The sequence below is a fragment of the Pipra filicauda genome, unplaced genomic scaffold (assembly GCF_003945595.2).
Source record: "Pipra filicauda isolate LSUMZ 115617 unplaced genomic scaffold, ASM394559v2 scaffold338_size783178_pilon, whole genome shotgun sequence".
In the NCBI taxonomy this organism is placed as follows: Eukaryota; Metazoa; Chordata; class Aves; order Passeriformes; family Pipridae; genus Pipra; species Pipra filicauda.
Window position 1 is genome coordinate 261,377 of NW_024104463.1, and position 24,680 is coordinate 286,056.

Below are 24,680 nucleotides of genomic sequence, written 5' to 3' on the forward strand. Positions count from 1 at the left end.
AGAAAAATAACACTTCTCCTGTGTTTGCATTTTCCAAGGCAGCACGGATTTCATAGGAGGACTCCACGCAGTTAGAGGGTGTTATAAGTGGGAGTAGCAGGAATATGATTTGTGTGAATCCCTCTTCTTTTGCTTAAGTTTGTTCTTTTGCTCAAGAAACAATTCTGAATGAGACAATTCCCCCCCTAGTGTGTGGTGTGTTTTCTTTGCTGACTGTGAGAATTTGCCTTGGCTGAGGTTTTGGTGCTTCTTTTCACAGGTGTCAAGGATGTTGCCTGCAAAAGAGAGTGATTGATGGATGTTTTTAATCAGTTGAGCTGAAGATTAAAATCCACAATAAAATGTTACTCTTCAAGAAGAAACAAGAGAAACCAAAGAAAAAGCATAAAAATTTATTATCTGATCTTGTCTTTAAACACCTTTATTCAAACAGTAAGTAACGCTCCCCATAACACACAACTGCTGCTTTTTAAATAATTTCAAACACTTCAACAAGCTGACCTTTATGTGTTTGTTTATGTGAGATAAAAATGCTGGAATATGCAATGTGCTTAGTTGTAAGATTGCGCTCCTAAATTTCATGTACAGTAAGTAATAAGTTATTTCTCGTGGCACTCAAAAGCTTGGTTTGGACAGTAAACAGTTTTCTTGGGGATGGAAGGGGAAGAATCTAAAACATTCTATGCTGAAACTGTCTGCATCTGCCTTTTTTAAAGGAGAAAACACACGTTATAAGAGTTTATTTATTTAAAATCACAGCTGTGGTGGTGCTGCTACTGAATGTAAGATGGCTCTGAGCGAGAAGTTCAGATTGTGGTGTTCAGCAGCCTTCAGACCTGGAGTTATTTTAGGTCTAAGCCCGTGCTCTGTCACTTCCTCTGTGTGTGTTAAGTACAAGCATTTCAGATCCTCACTTTAAATGTCCAGTTCAAGAGGAATTCTGTATGCACTGGGGCTGGGCTGGCTCCACCCTTTTCTTCCTGAAGTCAATGACATTCCACATTGTCTTCAGTGGAAACAGGGTCAGGTTTATGCTTCTCACCTTCAGAAATGTATAATGAGACTCAAGTATCTAGCTTATATGGTCTGAAAAGATAATTTAGATTATTCTCTAGGAATTAAATTACTGAAGTCAGAGAACTAAATCAGCAAAACCATCTACTGTTTAATTGCAGCTGTAATATACACTGTAAAATCAATCAGGATTTATGGTTAAATGACAAGTCTGCTTAAAAGCAGCAGCAACTGCATTATCTCCACATCATTCATACACACACTATAAATAAGAGCAGGATAATAAGACATGATGCTTCTCTCATTTCAGTGGCAGTCAGGGCTGGCCTCCACAGCAGATTTGTGAGGCTGGGTGATGTCTGGAAGGTGAGCTGTTCCTCTAGCAGTAGTGTTTTTTCAGCACTGAGTTCCTGGGTTTGAACTCCATTAATAATCCTTGTGGCTCCCATTGCATTTACACTTCCCTCTTCCTCCTTTCCAGCTCCACTGGTGAATGTACTGGCATCATTTGCTGTGCTTCTAAAAACTGTATCAGCTGAACAACCCAGTTCAAACTCTTATCTCAAATACAGTTTGCCCTTTATCTTGTTTATATTCACGATGCTGAAAGCAATACTCTGATTTAGCAGGGAAGAGTTCTTGTAGCTTGATGAGAGTGTTCAGATTGGAACACCTGTGGGAAAACCTGTGCTAAACAAACCATAAAACTGGAGTTTAGGATTAACTGTAAAATCAATTAAAACACCCAGACTCAGTGAGCAGCAGACATGAAAGGAATGTGGTGAGGAATTCAGCTCAGGGGTATTCACTGATCATATCTCTCTGGAAAACAAGGGAATGAGGGCTACACAAGACTTTTGGCTGGTACCTGCTTTTAGTACTCTCTTGAGGCTTATCATTAGCCAAGAACAAGAGACCACCAATCCAAAGTAAATCAGTGCTGTGAATGAAAAGGGGCTTTTGTGACAGAGCAGGGCATCACATTTTGGAGAGGTCTTCCTCCTCCTTGTATGTGCCTGGTTTGTAGATGACTCCTCTGTTGTCTTGCCCTTCCTTTTTGCAGCTAAAATAAAACACATGTATTAAAGAACTGTAATGCCAATGAAGGAAAAGCACCACTAGTTACTTAAGATGGTCCATTATGCATGCATGAGATTATTTTTCTCTGTACCAGTGCAAATGTCACCGTAGCTTGTTGTTGCAAATATTTCAGGAGAACAGATTCTGTGTGCGGAGTCAATGCAGGATGCAAAGGGATCAGGTTGTAGGAAAGTTTGTAATCTTAGATTTTTTTCCCCAGGATTTGGTTTTGTTGGCAAACAGTGGCTAAATGATCTTTTAACAATACATATTTCTTCCCCTAAAATGATGTAACCTTTGGGAGAGGTTTTTCTAAAATTCCATTCTCTTCGTTTCCCTCACTGTTCCAGGAAATATTCCGGGGTTTGTGTTCTCCCTGATTCTCACACACAATTCTCTATTTCCTGGCCTTGCATCTTTTAAGGGTTTACTTGAGCTCTGCTCCAGCAATTATTATTTTGTGGAAAAACAACTGTACATGTTTGCTTTTCACAAAACCCAACCACTCCTACAATGGCAGAACAGTGGCCACTCTGGCACAGAGGTTGCACGGAGAGACCTTTCAGCCAAATAAACATATTTTGCTGGCAATAAAACAGAATTGCTTTGGAGTGTATGATACAGGGGAAATAATGTCTACAGTGACAAAAACAAATCAAAGTTTGTAGGAAGAGATCACATCTTATAAAAGATCAAACATTACTTAGACTCACTTTGTGTCAGAGGAAAAATTTGGTTTGGCTTCCTTTTCTGTGATGTGACAGGCAGACATCTTACCTTCTCTTCTTCAGGAGCCACAAGGCTACTGCAAGGATGGTGAGGACTGCCAGGATGCAGGCTATCACAGCAGAAACAACAAACCCTAGCAAGGGAGGAAAGCATCCAGAACTGTCAATATCCTTGATTGAGAGGAGAAGGTTAGTGCCTAAGGTGCTATCTGCATCTGCAGCTTTCCTGCAGCCTGTTCTGTGATTATGGAGTGGATAACTTTGCACAGATGTGCCCTGGAAGGTCCTGCTCCCACAGCTGGATCCACAGCTCACCGTGCTGGGAAGTCAGACACACACTGGAGTCACAGCACCAACATGCACAGGCAGAGAGGTCAGAAAATCTTGATTTTTTTGCTATAATGTATAAGAAATCATAAGCAGAACTAAAGAAGTAAACCCAGGCAAGTTAGGCTGTTAAATTCAAAGCCTTTTGTTTTTTCAAGGCAGAACACCACTGAGTGTGGAGAGTTGAAAAGTGATCTGCTTTGCTGTTGAGAATATTACTTAAAGGCACTGAAGAAGGTAAGAATGAATTCAGGATAGTGGTATGAAGATCTGAGTGTTCCCTTGTTTGCATAGAGATGTTAAGCATTATAATTATAATTCTATATTTGCTAGCGACCTTCATATACATATTTTGGCAATAAAGTATTTTTATTTATTTTGGCCTCCCCAAAGATCCTGAAGGTGAGCTCTCTTAACTGCATTTTCTTAATTCATTGTTTTTTACATTTTATCCAACAACTATTTCTCTCTAAGCAACATCAGAACTCTTTCAAACTGACATGGAGTTGAAGGAGAGCTATTTTACAAAAAGGGAGTTTTGTTATAGTAAAGGTGCATCAAATGGACAAGAAAATACAACACCAAATAGATAAGATAACTGTAGAAAAAAGAGCTTGTACTTTGAAGAGGAAGGTTAGGGAGCATTTCTGTCTGATGAGACAATCTTACAAAATTTGCTTAGATAGAATTCCAGTATGGTACCATAACCAAAACTAGACACCAGTTCCCACTGAGCTCGTGGGCAGTGGAAGGTTTGAACATCATAACAAATTCCAGCTGAATGTGAAGCTGATTTCATTGGAATAGATTGCTGACAGCCACAATACATTATGAACATATGTGAGTTTTGCTGCATAATCCTTCAAGATTAGAGACCTTTTGCAATGTATTCTTGTCAAGAGTGACCATGAATTTAGATATTAATTACTGGCATCAAAAATGTGGATGACTGAAGACTTCAGTCATTTGCAATTTTGATGCCAAACACAGGCCAGTGGCCTCATCTTGTGGCCTCTGTGCTCAGGTGGAGGTGGCAGCCTTGGCACTGAAAGGGCAGAAAAGCTGCTCTGAACACCTGCTTAGTTGGGCTCTAGGTGTGCACAATGGGATTTCTTTCACAAATTTCTGGGGTTGCCTGGCCCAAGCCATGATCCCTTTATGGCTTTTCCTTCCCTTCTCCTCAGGTGTGCTCTGTCCCTACCCGTGTTCAGCTGCATCAGGCTGGGCACTTCCACCCTCCAACCAGCTGGACTGAACTGTGCTTTGATGGCAACGTTTTTTTCTTCTTTGTCTTTCTTTTTTTGCCCTTTAGGTGAGGGGCTGCACCTGTGAGGGAGCCTTTGTGACTGTGGTGAGAGGAATGTGAGATTACAGGGGCCATGAATACCTTTTCTGAAATGGGTTGAACATTTTTTCTATGGTTCACTGATAGAGTCAATGAGCTTCTGTAATTAAATGTTGTTGGGCTGAATGGAGTTTCTATTCAAGGAGCACTGAGCAGCCTCTTTCATAGCCATAAAGACCAGTTCTTGGGTAAGAACAGCAGGATGGGCAATAAGCCACACCATTTAACTCTGCTAAGTCATGCCAGCTTTAAAGAGACATTGAAAATGTTTCTGCAGCTGGTGTCACCTCTGCATGGGAGCCAAATAATGTGGCTTAGCAGAGGGGGAGCCAAATGTTATTATTGGGTTTGGCACTGGTTCACAGCAACAATTTTGAGAAAGTCACATCTGGGTCAGATTTCCCCCCACGGATGGAAATAATGCTTATGCTATTTCTGTGAAGTGTTTGGAGATTCCTGGATGAAAATGCAGTGTCTGATTTTCAGTTACTGGATCATGGATTGTAACTCTCTACCTTCTACTTTTAAGTACTGAGTGTGATTTACAGAAAGAATGTAAGTCAGTGCTGAAAGGTGAACTTAAGGAACAGATGGATAAGTGCATTTCTCATTTCTGACTGACCAGTCTGACTCAGAAAATCACTAGCTCTTGGGTGTGGTTAGGAATCAACAACATATCCCTGCCAAGTCCACCAGGTATTGAATTTTGATAAATTTTGATAAATTGATAAATTCTGATAAATTTAAATAATTACTAATTATGTGCATTAATTCCAGAGAAGGCACTCAAAAGAAACGTCATGGTAGTTCCTCTTACAGGAAGCTTTAGAAAGATTTTAAGGTGTTGCCATGAGAACTGAAATGGTCCCCAGCCACAGGAGGACTTGTGAAATTGTCTCTGGGTTTTATCTCAAAGATGGAGATTTGCTTTAAGTAAGGGCCAAACGCTGCTGATGCCTCCCAGTGCTCTGGCAGGGAGTGTGGTGCAGCTGAACTGACAGGGGGTCAGCCACCTCTGGGGGACAAGGCTAAAGCATCGCTGATTGCAGGGAAATGTTTTGCCGGGGTTTTTTTTTAGCTGATCTCTGATTTTCACTCTTCTTTATAGCTTTACATCAGAAGAGATCTGTTATGAAATGGTCTGTCTGCAGGGGGGAATGGCAGGAACAGTTACTGCAGTGTGTCTGCAGAGAACTGTCCCTGCAGTGGCTGCTGTGTGACATTTCTGAATATGCACAACTCCTGTGCTTTCTGTTCTTTCATCTAAACGGTGAAGAAACTGGCAGGCGAAGGTGAAATGATGTCCTAACACATTTTATTAATTTGAAAGTTTACTGCTTGGCCAATCTTTTTTGTGCTGTCTCCTTTTTCTTTTAGAAATCTTTTAGTCTCCATTTCAAACAGTAGAGGGGCTTGCCTAGACTCCTCTGCCCTCAGTGTATGTGCCACCTTCACAGACGCCTGAGAGTATTTGTTTGCAAGACAACAAAGAATTTGGAACAATACATTTTGCACAAACAATATACTCCAATGCCTTCCTGTGGGTACAGCTCAGCTCCTCACCACAGATGCAGACTTTTGAGCAAACCCCCCACCAAACCTATGCATTGCCATTGTGTAACCCTGCATAATTAAGCTTTTAAATCAGTTTTTCCTCATAAGATGACCTTTTTTTTTTTATTTGTAACACTGGATCACACAATCCAGTGTTATGAATTATTTTTATTTGTCAAGTTGGAATTCCTCAAGGACCTCCTCTGATTCTGTGTGATTTCCCCAAAACAGTGTCCCTGAAAGGCAGAGTTGTGATTCCCTTTAAGTGTGTGGTCTGCTTAAAACCAAGCCTGACACTGCTGAGAACCAGCAAACATCACTGGTGAGGCAAGGCCAGCTTAAGGTGTTCAGTGTTTGTAGTGACAGCAAATACTTCTGCTAAGCATCAGAAGGCCAAATGTGTTTTTCTTCTTTTACCTCCTTGCCTTTGATCAGAAGGGTTGCAGGTCTTGCCTGACACCCCCTGTGGAAAAAATAATTCTTATGTACTCTGTGAGTACCTTATTCTTGTACAGCTGCCCATGCAACAGTGCAGTAAGAGAAGAAAAGGGAGCAAAGGGATCTGCTGGAAAATGTACCACTGTATTTCTGCAGTGGTACAGATGCAACAGCACTGCCACCTCAGTATTTCAAGTGTCCCCAAAGGACTGGGCACTGTTTCTTTGCACAGAAGCATTCACACAACTTACCTTCACGGAAGGAGATGAAAACCAGTCTTTCGTGAAATTCCTGAACGTTCCTGAAGTTATCCACCATCTCCAGGGGCTCGGGGTCGTCACTCTCCGTGCAGTACATGGCTGTTTCCAGGGCCAGGAGCTAGAAAGGGAAGCACCCTGTTCAGCTCCCAGGATCCAGAGAAAGCAGTGCCAGGGTGTGATCACTGGGAGTGTGTTTGAAATCAAAGGGAAGGGGATAATTAGGTCTTATGTGATTAAGTCTTAAGTAATTAAGTGATACTTAGGTCTTGTGAGCCCAAATACAGAATAGTGTGTAAAGAGTGAGGCATCTCCAAATGCATACCCGTGTTTTGTTTACATCCTGATAACACTAATCCTGCTTAGTGATTATCTGCCAGGAAAACTGGAGGGGAGGAAACATGGTGGCCTTTTCCAGCATGTTCCCCCTAGCACAGTCTAACTCCTAAGTATTAAAAGCTACTTTATGAAAGAACTCTTTACTCTGCTAGAGACACGATCTGACAGAGTGGACAAAGGTAAGAATGGATTTTCATAACGAGGAGCATGCAGTGATTTAACCAGAGACTTTGATAATAACATTTTCCCCTGTGTCTGTAGTTAGGTGAATCAGAAGACAGTGACTGTGAGTTTATTATAGTTCGTGTAAGTGGCCACCTAAGAACAAAAGAAGTTAATTAGATGAGCACAAAAAACATCAGTTGGGAGAAACACTAGGGATTCAAGACTGACAAATAACACATCACATGCTTTTTAGAAACTTAACATCTACCCAACCTGTCATACCTAAGTCAGGATCGAAGTAGCACTAAAATGCTTAGTGAGTAGTATTCAGACATGGAGTGTGAACAAAGTAATCTGCAAGTAACTCATGGAAAGTCTTTACGCAGGGAGTAAGGACACAGTGAAAACAGAAATTAATCTCACTTGACTGTGATGTTTTCAAGCTGATACTGTACCAATGGCTATGCTGTTGTCTGTCTTTTATTTATTCTGGTCAACTGAAAACATGCTAACTCCAAACAGAACAAGGTATTGATTTATGTCACTTCTGTGCTGTTCTTCCCACTTGAAGGCTTTTAGCAATGGCTCTCTTTCAGTTTTACAGGAAGATAAGAGCAATCCAGGAAATGAGAATATGCATTTACTGTTCTGACCCCCAACCAGGGAAACATGTGCTCTATTGAAACTTGCCTGCTCCTGTGAAATTGTAACGGGGTGTCTGAAAACTGTCCACAGAACGCTGGGGTAGCAGGGAGGAGTTGTCAGGGATCCTTCATAGCGATAAAACTCATCCAGCCTGGCAGGGAGCAGTTCTCGAACGTTGAAGCCAGGTACTTGGACCTTCTGATCTAAAAAGGGGATTCATGGAAAATCCTGCATCATTCCTATACATGCAGTGCACCAGTGAAGTGAATTTGCTTTTCAGTAAGTAGATGTTTTCGGTGTCATATCACTAGGATAGGAAAAATACCTTTTAGCAGGGATAGTCCCAGTTTAATAAGGAACACAGCTTTTTAGGGTTTCTATGTACAAATCTTGTCTTAGATATCAAATATGAATCCTGTAAGATAAACTGAAGGCCAGATTAACTAAAAGCCACCGTGTGCAAGAAATAAGGCCCAGCCAGGAACACGTGGTGCTTGGCAGCCGTACACTCCTCCAGAAATGCACTGCATTTGGAGCTCTCTCAGTTTGTGACAGGTTTGTCTGAGATCTCTGGGCTGTTTCTTCAGCCAGCTCAATCCCTCTCAGGGTGGCATCTGATACCCTCAGCCATTCTCAGTGTGGTGCAGCCACTCACCCTTGTACTTCACGTTCCGGAAGTGCCTGAAGATCTTTTCGTAGGAGGGGTTGAAGGGTCCGATCTGAAATGATCACACTGTTAAACAGCTGTGCAGCCCACTGCAGTCTGAGTGTGAGTCTGTGCTCCTCTGGCTGTACTGGATGGCCTGTCACAAGGCAAGTGTCCCCACTGTCCAGATATTCATGTACCAGAGTGGCATAAGGGATTTTATAACTCAGAACTCTAACACTGTCCTCAGAGCACAGTTATGCTCCCACTGAGAGCTCTCAGAGCTGCCTTGTCAGGATGCTGCCTTAACAACAGCAGTGTAGACTTTAGTGTGCCCTTGAAAGCCCCTGTTGCTCTTGCCTGTTCAGAGTGCTGAGCAAAAGGAGAGAAACCTCTGAGAACCTTGCAGGCATAAGTTCTCAACTGACAGGCTTCTCAGATCATCTGCTGCTTTCTCATCAAAGCCACAGTTTTCCACCCACGAGCATTTTTCAGTCTGCTGCTCCCCTCAGTCCAGGAAGATAAAGAATGACACCATTGGGTACCACTGGCAAGGGCTATAACTCAACTATCAACAAAGACCGTCCTTTTCAACTGCTACCAGCAGCTTTTCTGTCTGATAATCAGTGTCTTTTTTCATGAATTCTTCAGAGTTGGTGCTTAGCAACTCCTCTGACAACCAGACATAGTAAACTGGTGTCCTTAGATCAACTGCAATAGCCACCAGCTTGCTGAAAGCTTTTCAAAGATCTAATCTCCATTGTTCCCTAATTTGATTTTTAAATATCATTGCTTGGAAATAACCAGATACCAGTATTATTCCCTAGCAAAATATACAATACTCTGAAACTTTTCACAGCTGCAACTTCCAAATTAACTGAAATGTAACACAAAATTACTGTCAAAATCTTAGAGCTGCTAGGAAGTGAGCTGGGATTGCATTAATGAGAGCTTTGTCTGCTAACTAGAACATTTTCACTTTTTTGATGGAAATGTGAAAGCCTGGAGGTTTGGTTTTCTATGCTGCAGAAAATCCTCACATTTAAAAATTACAGTTATCTTATTGAGGAGTTTTAATCCTCAAGAAAAGGGAGACATATACACAAGGTACTAAAATAAAACCTGTTTATGATCATTATTATCTTTGTATGTGGGGCTTTCGAGAGGAAAATTAGAAAGCTGTCCTTCTATCCTGTTAAAAAGATCACTGAATTTACTTCTTTACTGTAAACTGTGATTCAAAGAATCTGGGAAGAGAGCAGCATGAAGACTGTGGTTAAATCCTAATTACATATGGTGGTCAAAGGCAGGGCTGTGCCTGCCTGTGCCTCTGCTGGGTCAAAACTGCTCCAGGCTCCAGCAGTTCTGAGGAAGTGAGCTGGGAATTCACTTTTGCCTCCTGTTTGATAAACCCCACCAATCATCAGTTTGTAAACGAATGCAAAAATGGATTTAACATAGCTGAAGTTAATTTACTGAAAACCATGAGACAACATTCAGAATTCCTCTTTTCTCAGAATGTGTTCCTGTTTTGGTATGTGCTGCTGGAATCTGAGCTTTTATTGGTGAGAGGGGAAAGGAAAAACCTTTATTCAGCCACTGTATTGTTAAATGATCTGGATGATCTTGTACATTGATGACTTAATGATTGAAAGCATATTCTAAACAACAACAAAACCCCAAAGGATCCTACCTCGAGGAGAACAGCCAGAACTGCCAGCCCATCCTCTTTGTCCATTGCTGCTGTTACATCTGGATATTTCTCGGAGTTGTAATGCACAATATGCAGCTACGAAGAAGGGGACACTTTGTTATAGTAACATGTGGGTCCTGCTCACATTTCTGTTTCACAGCTGAAAAGGACCAACTCAGCCACCTCAGGATAAGACAATACAAGGGGGTCCTTTAGTGATTTCTGGGGGTAAGATCCTTTTAGAGAAATCAAAAGGTCCTGGAAGTCCCACCTCCAGCCCTGCTGTAGCCAAGTTACACACACCCCACAACCCTCATAATGAAGGGGGGAAGAGGATCAATGACTTCAGCTTCAAAGCATCTTGACTGTAGTACTAGTAAATTTTTCTGGAAAAAATCCCACCTTAACCCTTCAATATTTAGAACACAAAACTCAGTGTTAAATAGAGAAGAAATGGATTCCTAAAGTGCTGTTATGCAAACAAATTATTCTGACTGACTTTAATAATTTTGAGGTAAATATCTGATTGGCACTTCCTATCAAAATCTATTCCCAAATCCATCATTTAAGGTTAGAAAAGGTAGCAAATAGTTCTTCGCTGGATAGAAGAAGGTGAGCAAAGGTAAATAGAGCAGCAGTGCCATGCAGCTAAAAGATATACCTGGTTTACAGAGAAAAACCAAGGTACCAAATATCTTGAAATGACTCAAGTGACCTTGTTCCAGCTCTGAGTTTGGAGCCCAAGTTCTAACTCCCTGACTTAGTGACAGTACATCAGAGTCCACCTTTTTTCGCACAATCCGTTTTTTAGTATATACTCAGATCTTAGCAGCCTTTTACAGCCTTATCCCCGGGACACAGATCCCACTTGGAAGCAGTGGGACCTGCCCACCCTTCTTTGCTCTTTCCCTGGCCTGAGCTTGTCTCACCTCTGCTGCAAAATGCTTCCCACCCACGGTGTGCTCCGAGCCTTCGGACTTGTTGCGGTTCCCCCAGTGCAGGTGGAGTTGAGATGCAGTGTATTCAAAAGGGAGGTTCCTGATGGACATGGTAGGTGACAGGTACATTTTCACTGCAAGCAGACCAAACCCAGATGGGAGCAGATGATACCACAGCTCTCAAGAACAGGGCAAATAAAACTACTCTAAGTATATTATGTAGGGAGCATGAACAAAGCAGGTTCTTAACTCAGACCCATCTCAGTCTGGGGGGGAGATAAACACTTCAGTGCTCTTTAGCCCTTTCTAGGTCAATCAGGAGAATTTAGAACATATCCTTTTTCTACTTTCCTAAATGAAGGAATTGAGTGTGAGAATTGTTGCTAACGGAAATCTTTCTTCTCCCTGAAGAACGCAAATTTATCTCAGACTTATTGAAGAGACAATTAGTGATATGTTGGAGCAAAACTTAGGCTCGTGTGCCTTCTTTCAATCCCCTCATAATGATTGAAAATGTCTTAGTAAATTAAGACTTATCAGGGTATTTTTTTATCTCCTGTTACACTGAACTCATCTGCTTCTTAATCTTCTTTTAGGAGCACATGGTAAAACCAAATAAACTTCTCCCTCTCCTCACTGCTTCCAAAACCCAGAACATTGATGTCAAGCAGCAAGAACTAGCATTTCCTCTCTTGACTGGATGGAGATCTTGGCATGCATTCCCCTCCCTTCTGCTCACTAATACTCTCCAGTGGGGATGACAAGCTGGGTCTGGGGTTTTTTTGGTGTAGTAATTCTTAACTCAGGAGAAAGTTCTCAGTTGTTCACTTGAGACTTTTGGTACTCCATAAAGCAACAGTTTATGTCAAGAACAGATTCATTTCTTTATTACTTTCTGGTGTGAATATAATTTGTTTCTGGAGTGTGCCAGACACGGTTTTCGGGGGAAACGGGGCTCAAAACCTTAGTGAAGGAACAGCTGCAAGCCTACGGTCCTAAAAAGCTTATTCTGAGCTTTACTGTTTTTGGCCTGGCTGAAGTAGGTGATTGTATCTGGATGAGCTGGCTGGTGAAGCACAATAATTATATGTAGGAATGACTGACAGACAGTACTAAGCGTCCTACTGGTTTCCTCTCTGGCTGAAAGAGAAGACAGCAGCAGATTGTGTAATGATCACTCCAACAGAGTCTAATTTTTTATTACTCAGAGCAATCAATTTGTACCTAAGTGAGGTTTCTGGAGTACGTTGCATCTCCCCTGCTTTCTAGGAGGGCACTGACCTTAGAAGTGAACTCCCATTTTTATTGAGGGGGAACATGTTTTTGTCTTGGCTTTCATTAGGAAGTAGTCAAACTCTGTTTTAGGGTGAGATGTGACAATGACAGGTGACAAAGGCTCTACAAGGAATTTGCCTGTACCTGAGTGACCATTATGTGAGGGACAGACTCCCTGTGATGTTCTTTTGCCTCCTGGCACCATCAAAGCCCACAGTGACAATGTTTCCTTCTCTGCCTGTCACTCACATCAGCCCAAAGCATTCAACTGTGACAGTGCAGTCTTTCACTCGGGACCAAGAAGGACTTTTAGGAAAAGAAGGCTCACAGGGAAAAGGTGTTCCAGCCATTCCTAGTTTAAAGGAACCTGATTTTGATGGAGGAATTGATTAAGAGGAAAACCAGGAATCATGTCCTAAGAGAAGAAGGGGCTTATGACGTTCAATAGAGCAGGTTTACCTCACTGAAAGAATGAGAGAAAAAGAGACTTTTGCATGTTGGTCAAACATGCCAGAGCAGAGCAGAGGCCATTTTATAACACAGGTTATTTTGATGCTTATAAAATAGAAAAGGATACAAAGAAGGAGGGCTTTATAACTGTTCTTATTCCTATGTCTTCAAATGTTTCAGGAAGGAATGAAAAATGGTGGAACTAACTGGTATTATATATTGTGTCAATATAATAGATCTTTATAAGACTGCATCTTTTCTGCCTTTACCTACTGTAGTGACATTTTGTTTAAGTGCTTCAGTGGGCAGGGCATGCTTGTATGCTATTTCTAATTATTATTCTGTCTTCTTACTGGTCTTATCTTATGCTAGAAAGGTTTCTGTCTGAAATCAAAGGAACAGAATGGTGCTCCTAGCTCTTTTTTTTCCTTCCCTCCCTGCCCATGTAATTCAGTTGAGCTGCTTTGGTAGCCCAGGATGTCAGAGACCCATTACACTCATATTTTATCAATTTCTCTCTTTTCAACAGAATCACAAAGTCTGTTGCTGTTTCAGAGCACCACAACCAAAGTAGTAAGAAAAGCTCGGGAATTAATTCTGACATGCCTAGAGTTTATTTTAAAACTCTTTATTCAAAACTCAGCTTACTGGGCATGCATTTGTCCTTAGTACATTCCCAGGTTTCCCTAGCCTGTGCTGTAGATGTGAAGGCTTTATCAGCACAGCTTAATTTCATCTGATAACCAAAGTAGTTCACCCATGAAGCAAAAAAACCCACAAGTTCCTGCAACTCCCAACTCCTGCTGTCACTGAGCTCCCTTACCTGAATGACCATTATTGGTCAGTGTAAAATGGTCAGTGGAGGACACATTGTAGCCTATGAATTCTAAAGGCAGGAGATTGGAATCATACTGGAGAATATCCTTGTGGAAGTCAATTGGAGATTGGAACACTCCTCCACAAAATGGGTATTTCTTTGGCCAGGCCTTCTCTCCATCAGGACCTGTGCAAATCAACAGAGACACATTTGTCAAGCCTTAACACCAAATTTGGAAAGGAAGCCTTTTCTGAATTTTTAGGCAGTTTTTTTTTTAAATCTCAATTTTATCTTTCCATTGGATAGAAAATTGGAAAATTGCACCATTGGATAGAAAAGGGCCAAATGCCAAAAAAAAAATCTCACATTGAGACACTTCACTGCTTTCACTGCCCCTCAATTTTTTGACAGTCTCAGCTGCTGCTGCTGTTACACTCTTGGGGAGCTGCAGGGCTGGCAGCTCACAGGGTTAGACCTGCAGGAGCAGCACCACGGGCAGCCACAGTGCCCCTGAGCCTCCCCGATGGCACTGTCTCTACAGGGCCCATGAACGTTTGGATCTGTGACTCTATTTGGATTATTTACTGACATGAATCACTTTTCCCTATGGAAGTAGCAGGCACATGCCCAGGAAGGCTATTCCAGCCTTCTGAAGAGGATTGCTGAAAGAAGTGACTTCATGCTGACAGAGTTCAGTGCACAGAAAGCCAGCCCCTCACAGACCTTCCCTCACTGTACAAACTGTCTGGCTCTATCCAGCAAGACTGCATGACCCACACTGAAAAGCTAACTTGCAAAAATGGAAGGTGCTATGATAATTTGACCTGCAATAACTTGCTCAAACTCTGACGAAACTTTTCTTCATCACAGTCTTTTGCCCAAGGTAGGATCTACAAAGAATAGATAATATCAAGAGAATTTTAATTGTGCCTTTGATTTAATTACACATTAATAGCCAGCAGCTGTTCACAAGCTGTAAGCTGAGACTATTTGGATTTAAATACCAAAAGAAATACTTGCAACTTGTGTTTCTCCTTGTCTCTGAACATTAGTCATGATTCTTTCCAAGGCAGGAAGGTCTTTTGGGATCACCAGCCTGGTCTGGATAACACAGGACACTGAGCCTCCCTGCTTCAATGAGGCCACATCTTTCAGAAGGGAATAAACATCTACTCTTCCTTTAAGCTTTTCAGGTAAAAGATACTTCATTAGTGCTCTCCTCAGCAGCTTGATTTTCACTGTGAGCCTGTTGTCACCACGCTTTTGTTCCTCACTGACGTACTTTTATAACACAGAGGATATAGTTTCTTGCTTCTCTTAAAATAAATCCCTTGAGCCTTTGGTTAGAAGGCTTCTTTTCCAAACCTATAATATTCCTTTTGGCTTCTTTGAAGATCAGGTCATCAGTGGCAAAGCAAGTTCAGATCTTTTCTGAAGGAAATTAGCAGCCAGGAGGATATTATTAGAGGCTCACTTTATTTACATGCAAGGCAGTTGCCAAGTATATGGATAGTGGAGGTGAACCTGACTTAAACGGTGTGTGTGACAGAGGCAAGTGCAATTCTGGTGCTTAAAGACAGACTTACTTCATTGTCAAAGCTGTTTAAAATTATTCCAGACACAGGTTAACACATGGCATTGTTTGCAGTGTGGATACTCAGACTCAATCAGTGCTTTTCAGTATGAATAGGCCTTGATGTTGCTGCAGCTTAAATCTTTGACTCCAGTTTGCTGACAATCACAATAATTTCTCTCCTCTTAGATCCTAAAGTTACTGAAATTCCTTAAAAAAGCTAATAAATGTTATACTGACATTATAGAAGACTGCATACTATCCTCTACCTATTTTTTGGCAAATAACAAATGCATCCACAGGAGCATAAATTCCATATGTACTCAAGAATATTTCCCAGAAAAATATACATCAGGATATCCCAGGAAATGATAGTTTCTTAGGTTGAAACTTGATGTGCAAGACAATGACACTGATATTTAACATTTTACAGGGAGCTAAGACTCCAACAGTGTCAGAAAAACTGGTGAGAAGCCCTTATTGTAAGAAGACTCAATCATTTAAAAAAGGTTTTTTAAAGCAGTGAGTTTGCAAGAAGACTTTAATATACTACATATCACAGGTTTGGAGACTTGATAATTAAATAGGTAATTGATGTATAAAACACAAGTCTAGTCCCAGCCAGTGAAAACCATGTCATGAAGTACAAATCATTTTTTCAGTACTATGTTTGGATAAACTGAATACCCTAAAGAGTTGGCAGCAGAAGATGGGAACTTCCACACCCACATCACCAGTTCAGAAGGAAAACTTTTGTGTTTTCTATAAAATGCTGTAGTTATCATAGTCTTTATGTACTTTGATCTTTACTAGCAGTTATCCTTTCCTTGGCATAACTCTGCAACTCACTCACAGGCCTTTAAGCTACAGCAGTTTTTGCTTGTTTCTCACTCCTGCTCAATTAAGAAAAACCCAACAAAACCAAACAAAAAACCTTTTTTGGTACAAAACCTGTTTTTATAGAAATTCTGCCTTTTGTCACGTAGTCTTTCTAATTTCAGTGCCTCAAAACCCTTGTCTCAAAGAGCTGAGCTCACTGCAGCTTGGGTTTGCATATGTGAAATTGAGATTTCCATGGTAGATAAACCACACAGCTGGAAGGCATTTCTCAGCTAGGTCTGTTGAAAATGAATGATTGATTGTGAACCAGATTTTCCTTTTTCTGTGCCAGCACATTCAGATAAATTCACTGGAAATCACATCGTGTTTACAAAGGCTTTGTCTGATCACTATTGAATAAAGAACAGCATGTGGATGTATTAACATTGGCCTGTGTTACAAGTCCCAAAAGGTATTAACATAAGAAGTATTGCAAAATTATCTTCATAGTTAATTTTCTTCTTTTGTGAAAGACTCAGGCACTTCAGAAGGTGTTTGCTGCTCTGAGGATCCCATCAGCACTGTCAGCAGAGCAATAACTGTGCCATGGGCCTGTTCTGCCCACTCAGCACTGTTATTCAGCTGTTGGAGAGAGAGAATGAAGGCAGGGAGCTGTTGGTGTGAGTGGAAGTAGGACCCTCGTGCTACCACTGCTCCCAGTGCTGCCAGGAACGTTCCCTGGTGTAGGGAGTGCAGACTCAGGCTGCTCAAATCCAGCTTGTGGGTTGCCTTCTTTTATTTGATTTTCCAGGACCGTGTTCCCCTGCCACACTGTAAACAGCCCTGAGCCTGGCTGTGCCCTCGTGGCTGTTTTATAAAAGCTGTCTGTAAATAAAGCAGCAATAATTCCCTGGACAGTCAGGCTGCCCAGTGAGCTGAGCAAACCACCCTCAGCACAGGGCTGCCTGTGCCCATGGTATCATCTCCTCTGACAGCTCTAGCTTTGCAGCCAGCCCCACAGCACCCCAGGGGGGTCTGCTCCCAGGATTTGCACGTGGCCTCATTTAAAACAAGGAGAAAATAGGCCTGTGAGACACCAGTGTTACCAGCAGACTTTTGCTCTGATGACCAATTAATATTCGTGTTGGGGGGAGGAATCACACGGTTTCCATTGCACTCAGGCAGAGCTCAGTCCCACCATTCTGGGCACACAGAGCCAGGGTGTGGATACCCAGAGGGAAGCCTGTGAGGTAGAGGAATTGCCAAGAGCTGTAGCTGTTCCTGCTACTGCATTCAAGTGCTGTATGAGAAATTTGGGGTGTGTTTTAGTGTGTTCACCAAAGCTGACATTTCCTAAGGGGAACTGGAGGGGTCTTAGCACAGGCTCTCAGCACCCCACTGAACTGGAGTATTTGGCAAGAGAAGAATGAAAGAGTGTGCAAGTACAATTAGCCTGCTGTCTGTTAACAACAGTTCTTGTGTCTATATTGCAGCATGAGGTTGTCTCCTCACATGCTAAAGCACATTTATAATTCTGTTGGCACTATTACTGCTAAAGCAGGTTAGTAATTCTGTTGGCACTATTACTTTGAACTTGTCTATAAAGCTGGTTTTCTGCATTGTAGCTGCTTGTCCACTCCGAAGGGATGACTCTGGTTCTCTGATTTCCTTCTGACCCACCTACATTACAGAAACAGAAAGCCAGAATCCAAAGAATTGAAGCCCAACATCCACTTTTAGCAATTTTCTTCTGGGGCAGAGGACTTCTGGCCTGCACCTTCCAGCCACACAGCAACATTGCCAGCAGCTGTGTGCACATGCTGTCCTGAGCTATGGGGCATCAGAACAATTCCTTCAGTTCTTTAACTGAAAACACTTTTCTTACAACGTGCTTGATGTCTTTTGTCCATTTTACAGAAGGTGAAGCAGCCCATGAGAGAACACAGAGCCAACCTGTGCCACGAGGGCTGAGGGCTCATGCCTCAGCTCACTGTTCTGTGGTGTTTCCTTCAGCCACTTTTTTTTGGGATACATACAAGAGGAGTGAAAACAGGAAGAAGAAATAGCATTACTGCAGCTTGGCTGAGGAAGAAGCAAACAGAGAAGAGGTTTAGCCTTTTTATTTACTGTATCTCATGTAGTAGTTTCCATTATAGCCAAGACAAATGCTCATTTCTTTGGAAAGCTTGTGCTGAACAGATAAGGCCTGATCACATGCTGTGTCATCTTGCTTTGCCACTGTGCCCTGAGCTGCTAACACTGTATCCACAATCAGCTTTACATATTCTCCTGCTCAACAAATCTACTCCTACTCCACCCTTAATCTTACACCTTGACCCTCGTCTCGACATCAGTCTGCACTGTCATTATAATTGCTTGATTTCCTTTCCCTTCCTATTGACTTATCTGTAGTGAAAGGCACTGCAAAGTGCCTCAGGGATGAAGATAAATGGTGGGAGGTTTAGGCTGCCATAAGGAACCAGGATCAGTAGAAGAGTGTGGAGAGGCTCTTCTCTGGCTTAGTGCAGTCTCTCTAATACCTGGTTTTCTCTGTGCAGATCAATGTTCCACTTCTGCTTTTCTGTAGTACCCTGTACAAGTTCAGTTGCAACTTTAATTTTTTGAAGTTGCTTTTATATATTTTCTTTTATATGTTTTTCTAGATATATTTTGAAATCAGTAGTTGAAGGAAAAAGATAATCTGTTTTGTGAACCTTCCCTCTATCCTCCAGCACACGTTAGAATATAGAAATCAGACTGCAGTATGGAAGAGCTTAACAGGAATTGATGAAGTTGGGCACTGAGAACAACACACTTGGAAATAAACACTGGCCCTCAAATTCCCAGAAAGGGAGAAGTAACTAATTGAAACAAGCACTGCCCTGGGATGGAGGGCAAAACTTCTACTTTGATGGTAAAAGGAGCAAAAGTAGTCGTTTTCCTTACTACCCAGCAGGGTTAGGTTTGTCTCATGGCTGCTGTCAAGGTAGAAAACCCAGGCTTTTGTCAATGAAACTGTGTCAGACTCTTCCCCTGATGAGAGTGGGAAGTGTCTGGGTGTGCAGGGCAGTCAGACAGTACCTATGCACACACAGCTGACAGTTCTCCCTCTGCTTACGTGAAGCCAGTCAGGTAAAGTGGAGCTCAGCCAAAGGGAGGGAGGAGTTCTGAGAGGCAGCTTCAGCCTCAGAGGTTCTGCCTTGGAGCAGCACCAAAAGCTTAAGAACAAGCATTTTTTGGTGAGATTCCCAGTACTGCTACTTCTCTGTGGACATGTGGCATATAAAATGCTACTCTGAGTGAGGAAATACCTGGCTAGAGGATTTGACCAATTAAAAGAAAACATCTAGATAAATCTTCTTTCTGAGCAGCCACCAGGTCCTTCTGGGTCAGTAGCTCACAAAAAGGACTAGTTACAAATCAGTTCAATTAGTTACAAATTAACACTGCTTTCCTGAATATGATTTATTCTGCTTTGTCACTGCTGGGATTTTTGGGGACCCAAGTCTTCAGTAACATGATACAGGTGATTTGTGAACTCTGACTCAAAAATGAAGACCCATGTGGGTATGGAGAGGAATGCTCTCTGCAGAACAAGGTTCAAATGTGCTGCTGGCCTGTGACTGGTGAGGAAACAGGGCTTTGGGGAACCTCTGCAGTTGTAGGGCCAACCTCAGTCTGCTGAAGTTCCTGTCACTCCACAAGGCAATTTAGAACTCAATAACTGGCTCTCAGTCACCCAGATGTGAAACCTGATGGACTGAAGAACAGATTTCAAGACCACTGACCAGATCCAAACCTGAGTAAAGGTAGTGAACCCAGTAAATACCCACTAGAATAACTTAGTATGTATGAATGATACAAATTAGTACTTACCAATATAAGACCACTTTGACCCTGTTCAAAGACAAAGAAAACATTACTATGAATATCTGAAATTGATATTACTCTGTAAAGAAACAAATTGCTACTTAAACCCATGTACTGCACTGTGCAATACTTTCATCTATTTTTCCAGCCCCAGCTGTTGAGCAAACCATAGACACTTCCAAAGATTAGGAACCTTTCTCGCCCAAATTGTAATCGTAACTATCCCTGTGATCCTGCCCAAAAACTGTTGTCAGTCTATCTTTTTTCTCTTTGGTGGAATATCCACAGACTTTGTATGTAGGTACATCCCTGATTTTTTCCTGGCTAGGAAGGTAAGGAATTTAAATGGGGTGTAGCTACAACGAACCCCTTCATGCCTAGTTGAGGAGTTTGAAAAACATCAGTGAATTACCAGTTGCTACACTGGGAAATGATGGACAGTCATTTCTGTACAGCTCTGGGATTTGCCAACTGAAACAGGGATTAATAGACAGACTTTGAAGATACATGAACCCATGGAGCTCAGAGAATCCTGGGAGGGTGAATGAGTGTTAAAATGATCAATACTCACCCACTGCTTAAGGAACTGAACTTGGGATAGTGTCTCTACATGTCTTTGGAAATGTCTTGACTTATTAAATGCTCTTTTTAATTATTTTATTCCTAGTCCTGAAACCTGCAATCATACAGCTTGCTGTGTAATTAGAGGTGCTTGTCCTGGCAGACCTGAACAGTTCTGGTTATCAGGCTCATGCAGATCTTCATTCTTTGCAAATTTAATTTTGCTTCTGCTTAGAAAGCAGTCCTGAATCACAAGTCTTGCAAGCACCCAGTGTGCCTGTGAGTGTGTGCATGCAGGCAGGCAGATATTTATCCTCACGGGCACAATACCTGGCTCTTGGCTGCATTTCCTGTGCTCTGAAATGCGGTCACAGACACAGCTCTTCTCCAAGGAATGCTGTGTGAAATCTTTGGGATTAATTTGTAGGGAAGTGAGAAACAGCTGCACTTGGCTCTTTTGTATTGATATTTTGTATCAGCCTGGAACACTGAACTCTCTGCTTTCAGTTTGTCAGGACCAGTGTGCCTTGTTCTTTTACACTGGAATTTTCAAAGCTGTGTAATCATCCTGGCTGAAGACCTCAGGTTCTTCCTGTAGAAGAATTCATGCACTGTCTTCGATTTCAAGATGGGAAACCTCATTTTCCTCTCACCTTCACTCTGGAGGGGATTATCTCTTAGTGAGGTCTTTTGGGGGTTCCTTGTGTCTTCTGCTCAGAACATTCTGCAGGTAAAACTTGTATAAAGACACCAACTGACTGGCAGCAGATTTTAGAAATATGCTCATCTGAGCAGGGTTTGAAGAAATATTGGCTTAACTACAATAGCTACTCTGTTCATGCTCTTACTGACCACTGAAATGTGTATGGAATGTCAAAACTATGATTTTCATAATCTAGAATAACCTTAAAACAACCAAATATTTCAAATATTTTCAATATTACGGCCAGTTACACCACTTGACACAAAAATATATGAAAGCTTCAAGTCTTTTGCCAAGTGAAATATTCCTTAGCCTGTGAGCATTTGGATGACCTGCAGTTCACTACCATCATGACTTTACTGGTGAGCACAATCACAGCAACTGCTGTAGGTTGGGCTGAGGCACATTTATACTCCTTTCATCCAGCTTAGGTCAGGAGATGAAGAGGTGACCAGATGGCAGGATCTTCTTGATCTGGTCTGAATGATCATACAGAGCTGCCACCCTCAGACTGTGAGCAAGGTTATGATCCTTACTCTGACTGACAATGAAACGAGGAGGAGGCAGATTGTCACACTGCCTCCCAAAATCGGAGGCTTAACATCTAGAGGGGACCAGTGAACAGCTCTGTGAGCACTCTCCTGCCTCTTTGTTGATGCTGGGCTGAGTGTTGGGGAGTAGCACAGTTAATGCCCATGCATGGCAGAGGGGGTTCCTGGAGCCAGAGAATCTGCCCTTGATTCAATAGACAGGGAAAAAATACCTTACCAATGTCACTTGGGAACTGGGAAAGTGGGAATGGTTGTAGTTGTGATAATCTACTTGGGAAGATGTCAGAGATAGGCAGATACTGTAGCTCCTGCCATTCCTTGGTACTAATTCTAAGATAGGAGCTCTCCAGCATTCCCTTCAGGATGCAAGGTAAGATATCTTTTCAACACATCCTTTCAATTCCAAATCTTCCGTGTGGTCACAGAAAACACCCAGAAAGCATCGAGTTTATTCTCTTATTCTGGAAAGCACTTCTGCCCTTCAGGTGGGAGATTCTGCTGGAGAATATTGGCATTTTTCAGAGGATATATGAACAACAAAAGATGACCTTAAAAGTTTTAATTCCACACCTTATTCTGCTCATATGAAAAATGGTAAAATGCTTGTCTTGGCAGAGCTCTGCATGGAGCCAACAGCTCTGGATCATGTTTGAACCTTCAGGATTTTGGTCCCATGAATATACGTGCTGAGCAAGTCCTCTCACACAACCCTTTATAATGATTCTCCCTGGTATCCTATAACAACACTAGGTGGATGATAATTAGCTTGAAAGGGGGAAAATTTATTGTAATCAGCTTGAATATATGAACATTCACTCCTAAAAAGAACTAATCCTATTTAAATATAAGAGAAAGAGGTCTAGTGTAGGGATGCTTCACAGGGATTGCCTTTTCCCCCCTCCAGTTTAAAAATAAACAGGGCAGAGGGAAAGCTGTGATGCCTCCACTAACTCTGAGTCTCTGCTTCATTCTATGAGAAACAAAAAGATGTCAAAGCAAGGCATGCTGAGCATGAAAGAATCTATAATGCAAACTAAACCAGAGGACAAATTTCTCTTTCCTGTATATGCCAGAATACCTGTACTGAGAAACTGAAATAAGGATACTGACTCCAAACAACCACAGACTGCAACAACATACAATAAACTTCGAGCATGGTATTAAAGTAGCACTAATTAAAAGAGGCCAGTTTTCTGCACACACAGAGCTGCCCTAAGTTACAATAAAACAGAAAGCTGAAGGACTTTACCGTTCACCGGCGCTTGCTCTGAGAGTTGTATCTTTAGGAAGAAAATCAGCACAGCAGCCACTGTGACTGCACTGAAGCTCTTGGCTGACATCTCAAGGAAAGACTTATATTCCAGCAGTTCACAGGTTTCTCTGCACTCTGAAGAAATTCCCCTGTAGACATGTGGCAAGTAGCAGAATGCACACATACAGAGCTTCTGCTAATGAGTTATTGCCCTCCTCTCCCCTTTGCACTCTTCTTGCTTTTAGGACTGCTTTTTATAAAGCTCCTGAGACTCAACTCAAAACAAATGATGTAATCAGACCTGCCTCTAGGTCACAACACCCTCAGAAAACTGATCATATCCCTCATTACCTCAGTTTTAGTGAGGTGCTCAGAGGGCAGACTCCAGCACTTAGAGAGGGAATTTAAACCTGGAACTTCAGAAACCCTTTAGCAGAGACACAAATGCTTTAAAAAGCTGTCCTCTTACGGGCCATACCACAGCAGAGTCTTTCTAGCCTGTTTGAGTGTCTCCCTCAGCTCCCAGGTTTGGATCAGTCTGGTGTAGCATAATGGCCCACTGTGAGGACTGGAGGGAGAGGAAGAGAAGTGAGGCTCTGTGTGGGACTGGTAATAACTCAGAGGGACCATGGACACTTCCCATGAAAACTGTCCAAGAAAGTGTATATATTAAAATCCCTGAAATTAGAACTCAATATTTTTCTTTATGAAAAGGTGGGTTCTCTTTTCTCTTTTCTTTTTGTTATCTGTGGATGTAGAAGTCTTTAGTAGTCCATAGGAAAACAACAGTTTGCTAATGGAATAGACAGTAGTTACTCTATGTTAAAAATAATAGTATTCCAAAGTGGTTGTTCTGAAATGTCTTTAAATCATCTCTATCTTATAAAAGAAAGGGATAATAAAAATGAAGTACAGTAACTTGCAGTTAAAGTAAAATTTCCTGATGATATACACAGTTAATTTCCATGTTTGCTCCTCAGTCTATTTAAACTTTTCTCATTTCATATGCTGTGTAAAAATAAGTGAATAAATAATCCTGGAAGAAGGAACTGTAACTCAGAACTCTCTAGCTCCAGGTGAGGGAGGGATTTTTTTTAAGCTGAAAGCTCTTGGAACCAGGAGAAGACATGAAGCAGGGAGGAGTGAAAATTCATGCAGAAACAGCCACAGAATCTAATGTTATGTTCAGGACATGGAGAGGGGTAAAGAGGAGCACAGGGTGAAAGTTAATGTCCTTTTCTGAAGGACTGAGGAATAAACTGTTAAACAGAGTGCACCATGGATAGCTGAGGAGCAGCAGGTGGCATTGAAGAACTATTGATTTTAGCTGAGTACATTGGTTTTTATAATTGTTATTAACTGCTTACTACATCTCAGTAACAGCTTTGTAGCATGTATTAGTATTGACTGGTCAAACTTGATTTTCAGCATCTTCACTTACCAACTACTTGCTCAATGTTATTAGACTTGCTTATTTTTTCCTACCATCATTTATGAGGTTAATAAAGGGAAAGGGGAGTTGACTGAGCTCACTTTTGCCTGGATCCCAGGTAAAGCCCAATCCTGGTCTATGGCTGCAGTTCATCCCTAGCCCTGTCCTCCCAGTCCAGGTGGAGGGAGGCTGCAGGGAGCAGCAGCAA

General features: G+C 41.8%; 1 protein-coding gene and 1 long non-coding RNA gene across 6 annotated transcripts in view; one reads left to right on the forward strand and one right to left on the reverse strand.

Moving 5' to 3' along the window:
- The window catches only part of LOC120323759, a 43,773-nt gene that overhangs the window by 6,326 nt on the left and 12,767 nt on the right, over positions 1-24,680 (forward strand). For 4 of the 5 annotated variants that reach the window (XR_005564575.1, XR_005564573.1, XR_005564572.1 and 1 more), the window contains 4 exons: positions 260-432; positions 2,886-3,011; positions 3,092-3,195; positions 3,312-3,386. This is a non-coding gene — a long non-coding RNA (uncharacterized LOC120323759). Of the gene's footprint in view, positions 1-259; positions 433-2,885; positions 3,012-3,091; positions 3,196-3,307; positions 3,387-24,680 lie in introns of all 5 variants that reach the window. The other variant, XR_005564574.1, reaches the window with a different exon arrangement.
- Positions 406-23,284, reverse strand: CA12 (carbonic anhydrase 12). The gene is made up of 10 exons (XM_027712130.2): positions 23,038-23,284; positions 19,980-20,000; positions 13,718-13,897; positions 11,161-11,303; positions 10,232-10,327; positions 8,548-8,611; positions 7,938-8,095; positions 6,738-6,864; positions 2,872-2,956; positions 406-2,077 (listed from the first exon to the last, which is right to left on the reverse strand). The coding sequence occupies exons 1-10, from the start codon at positions 23,222-23,224 to the stop codon at positions 1,993-1,995; spliced, it is 1,146 nt and encodes a 381-aa protein (XP_027567931.1). The 5' UTR covers positions 23,225-23,284; the 3' UTR covers positions 406-1,992.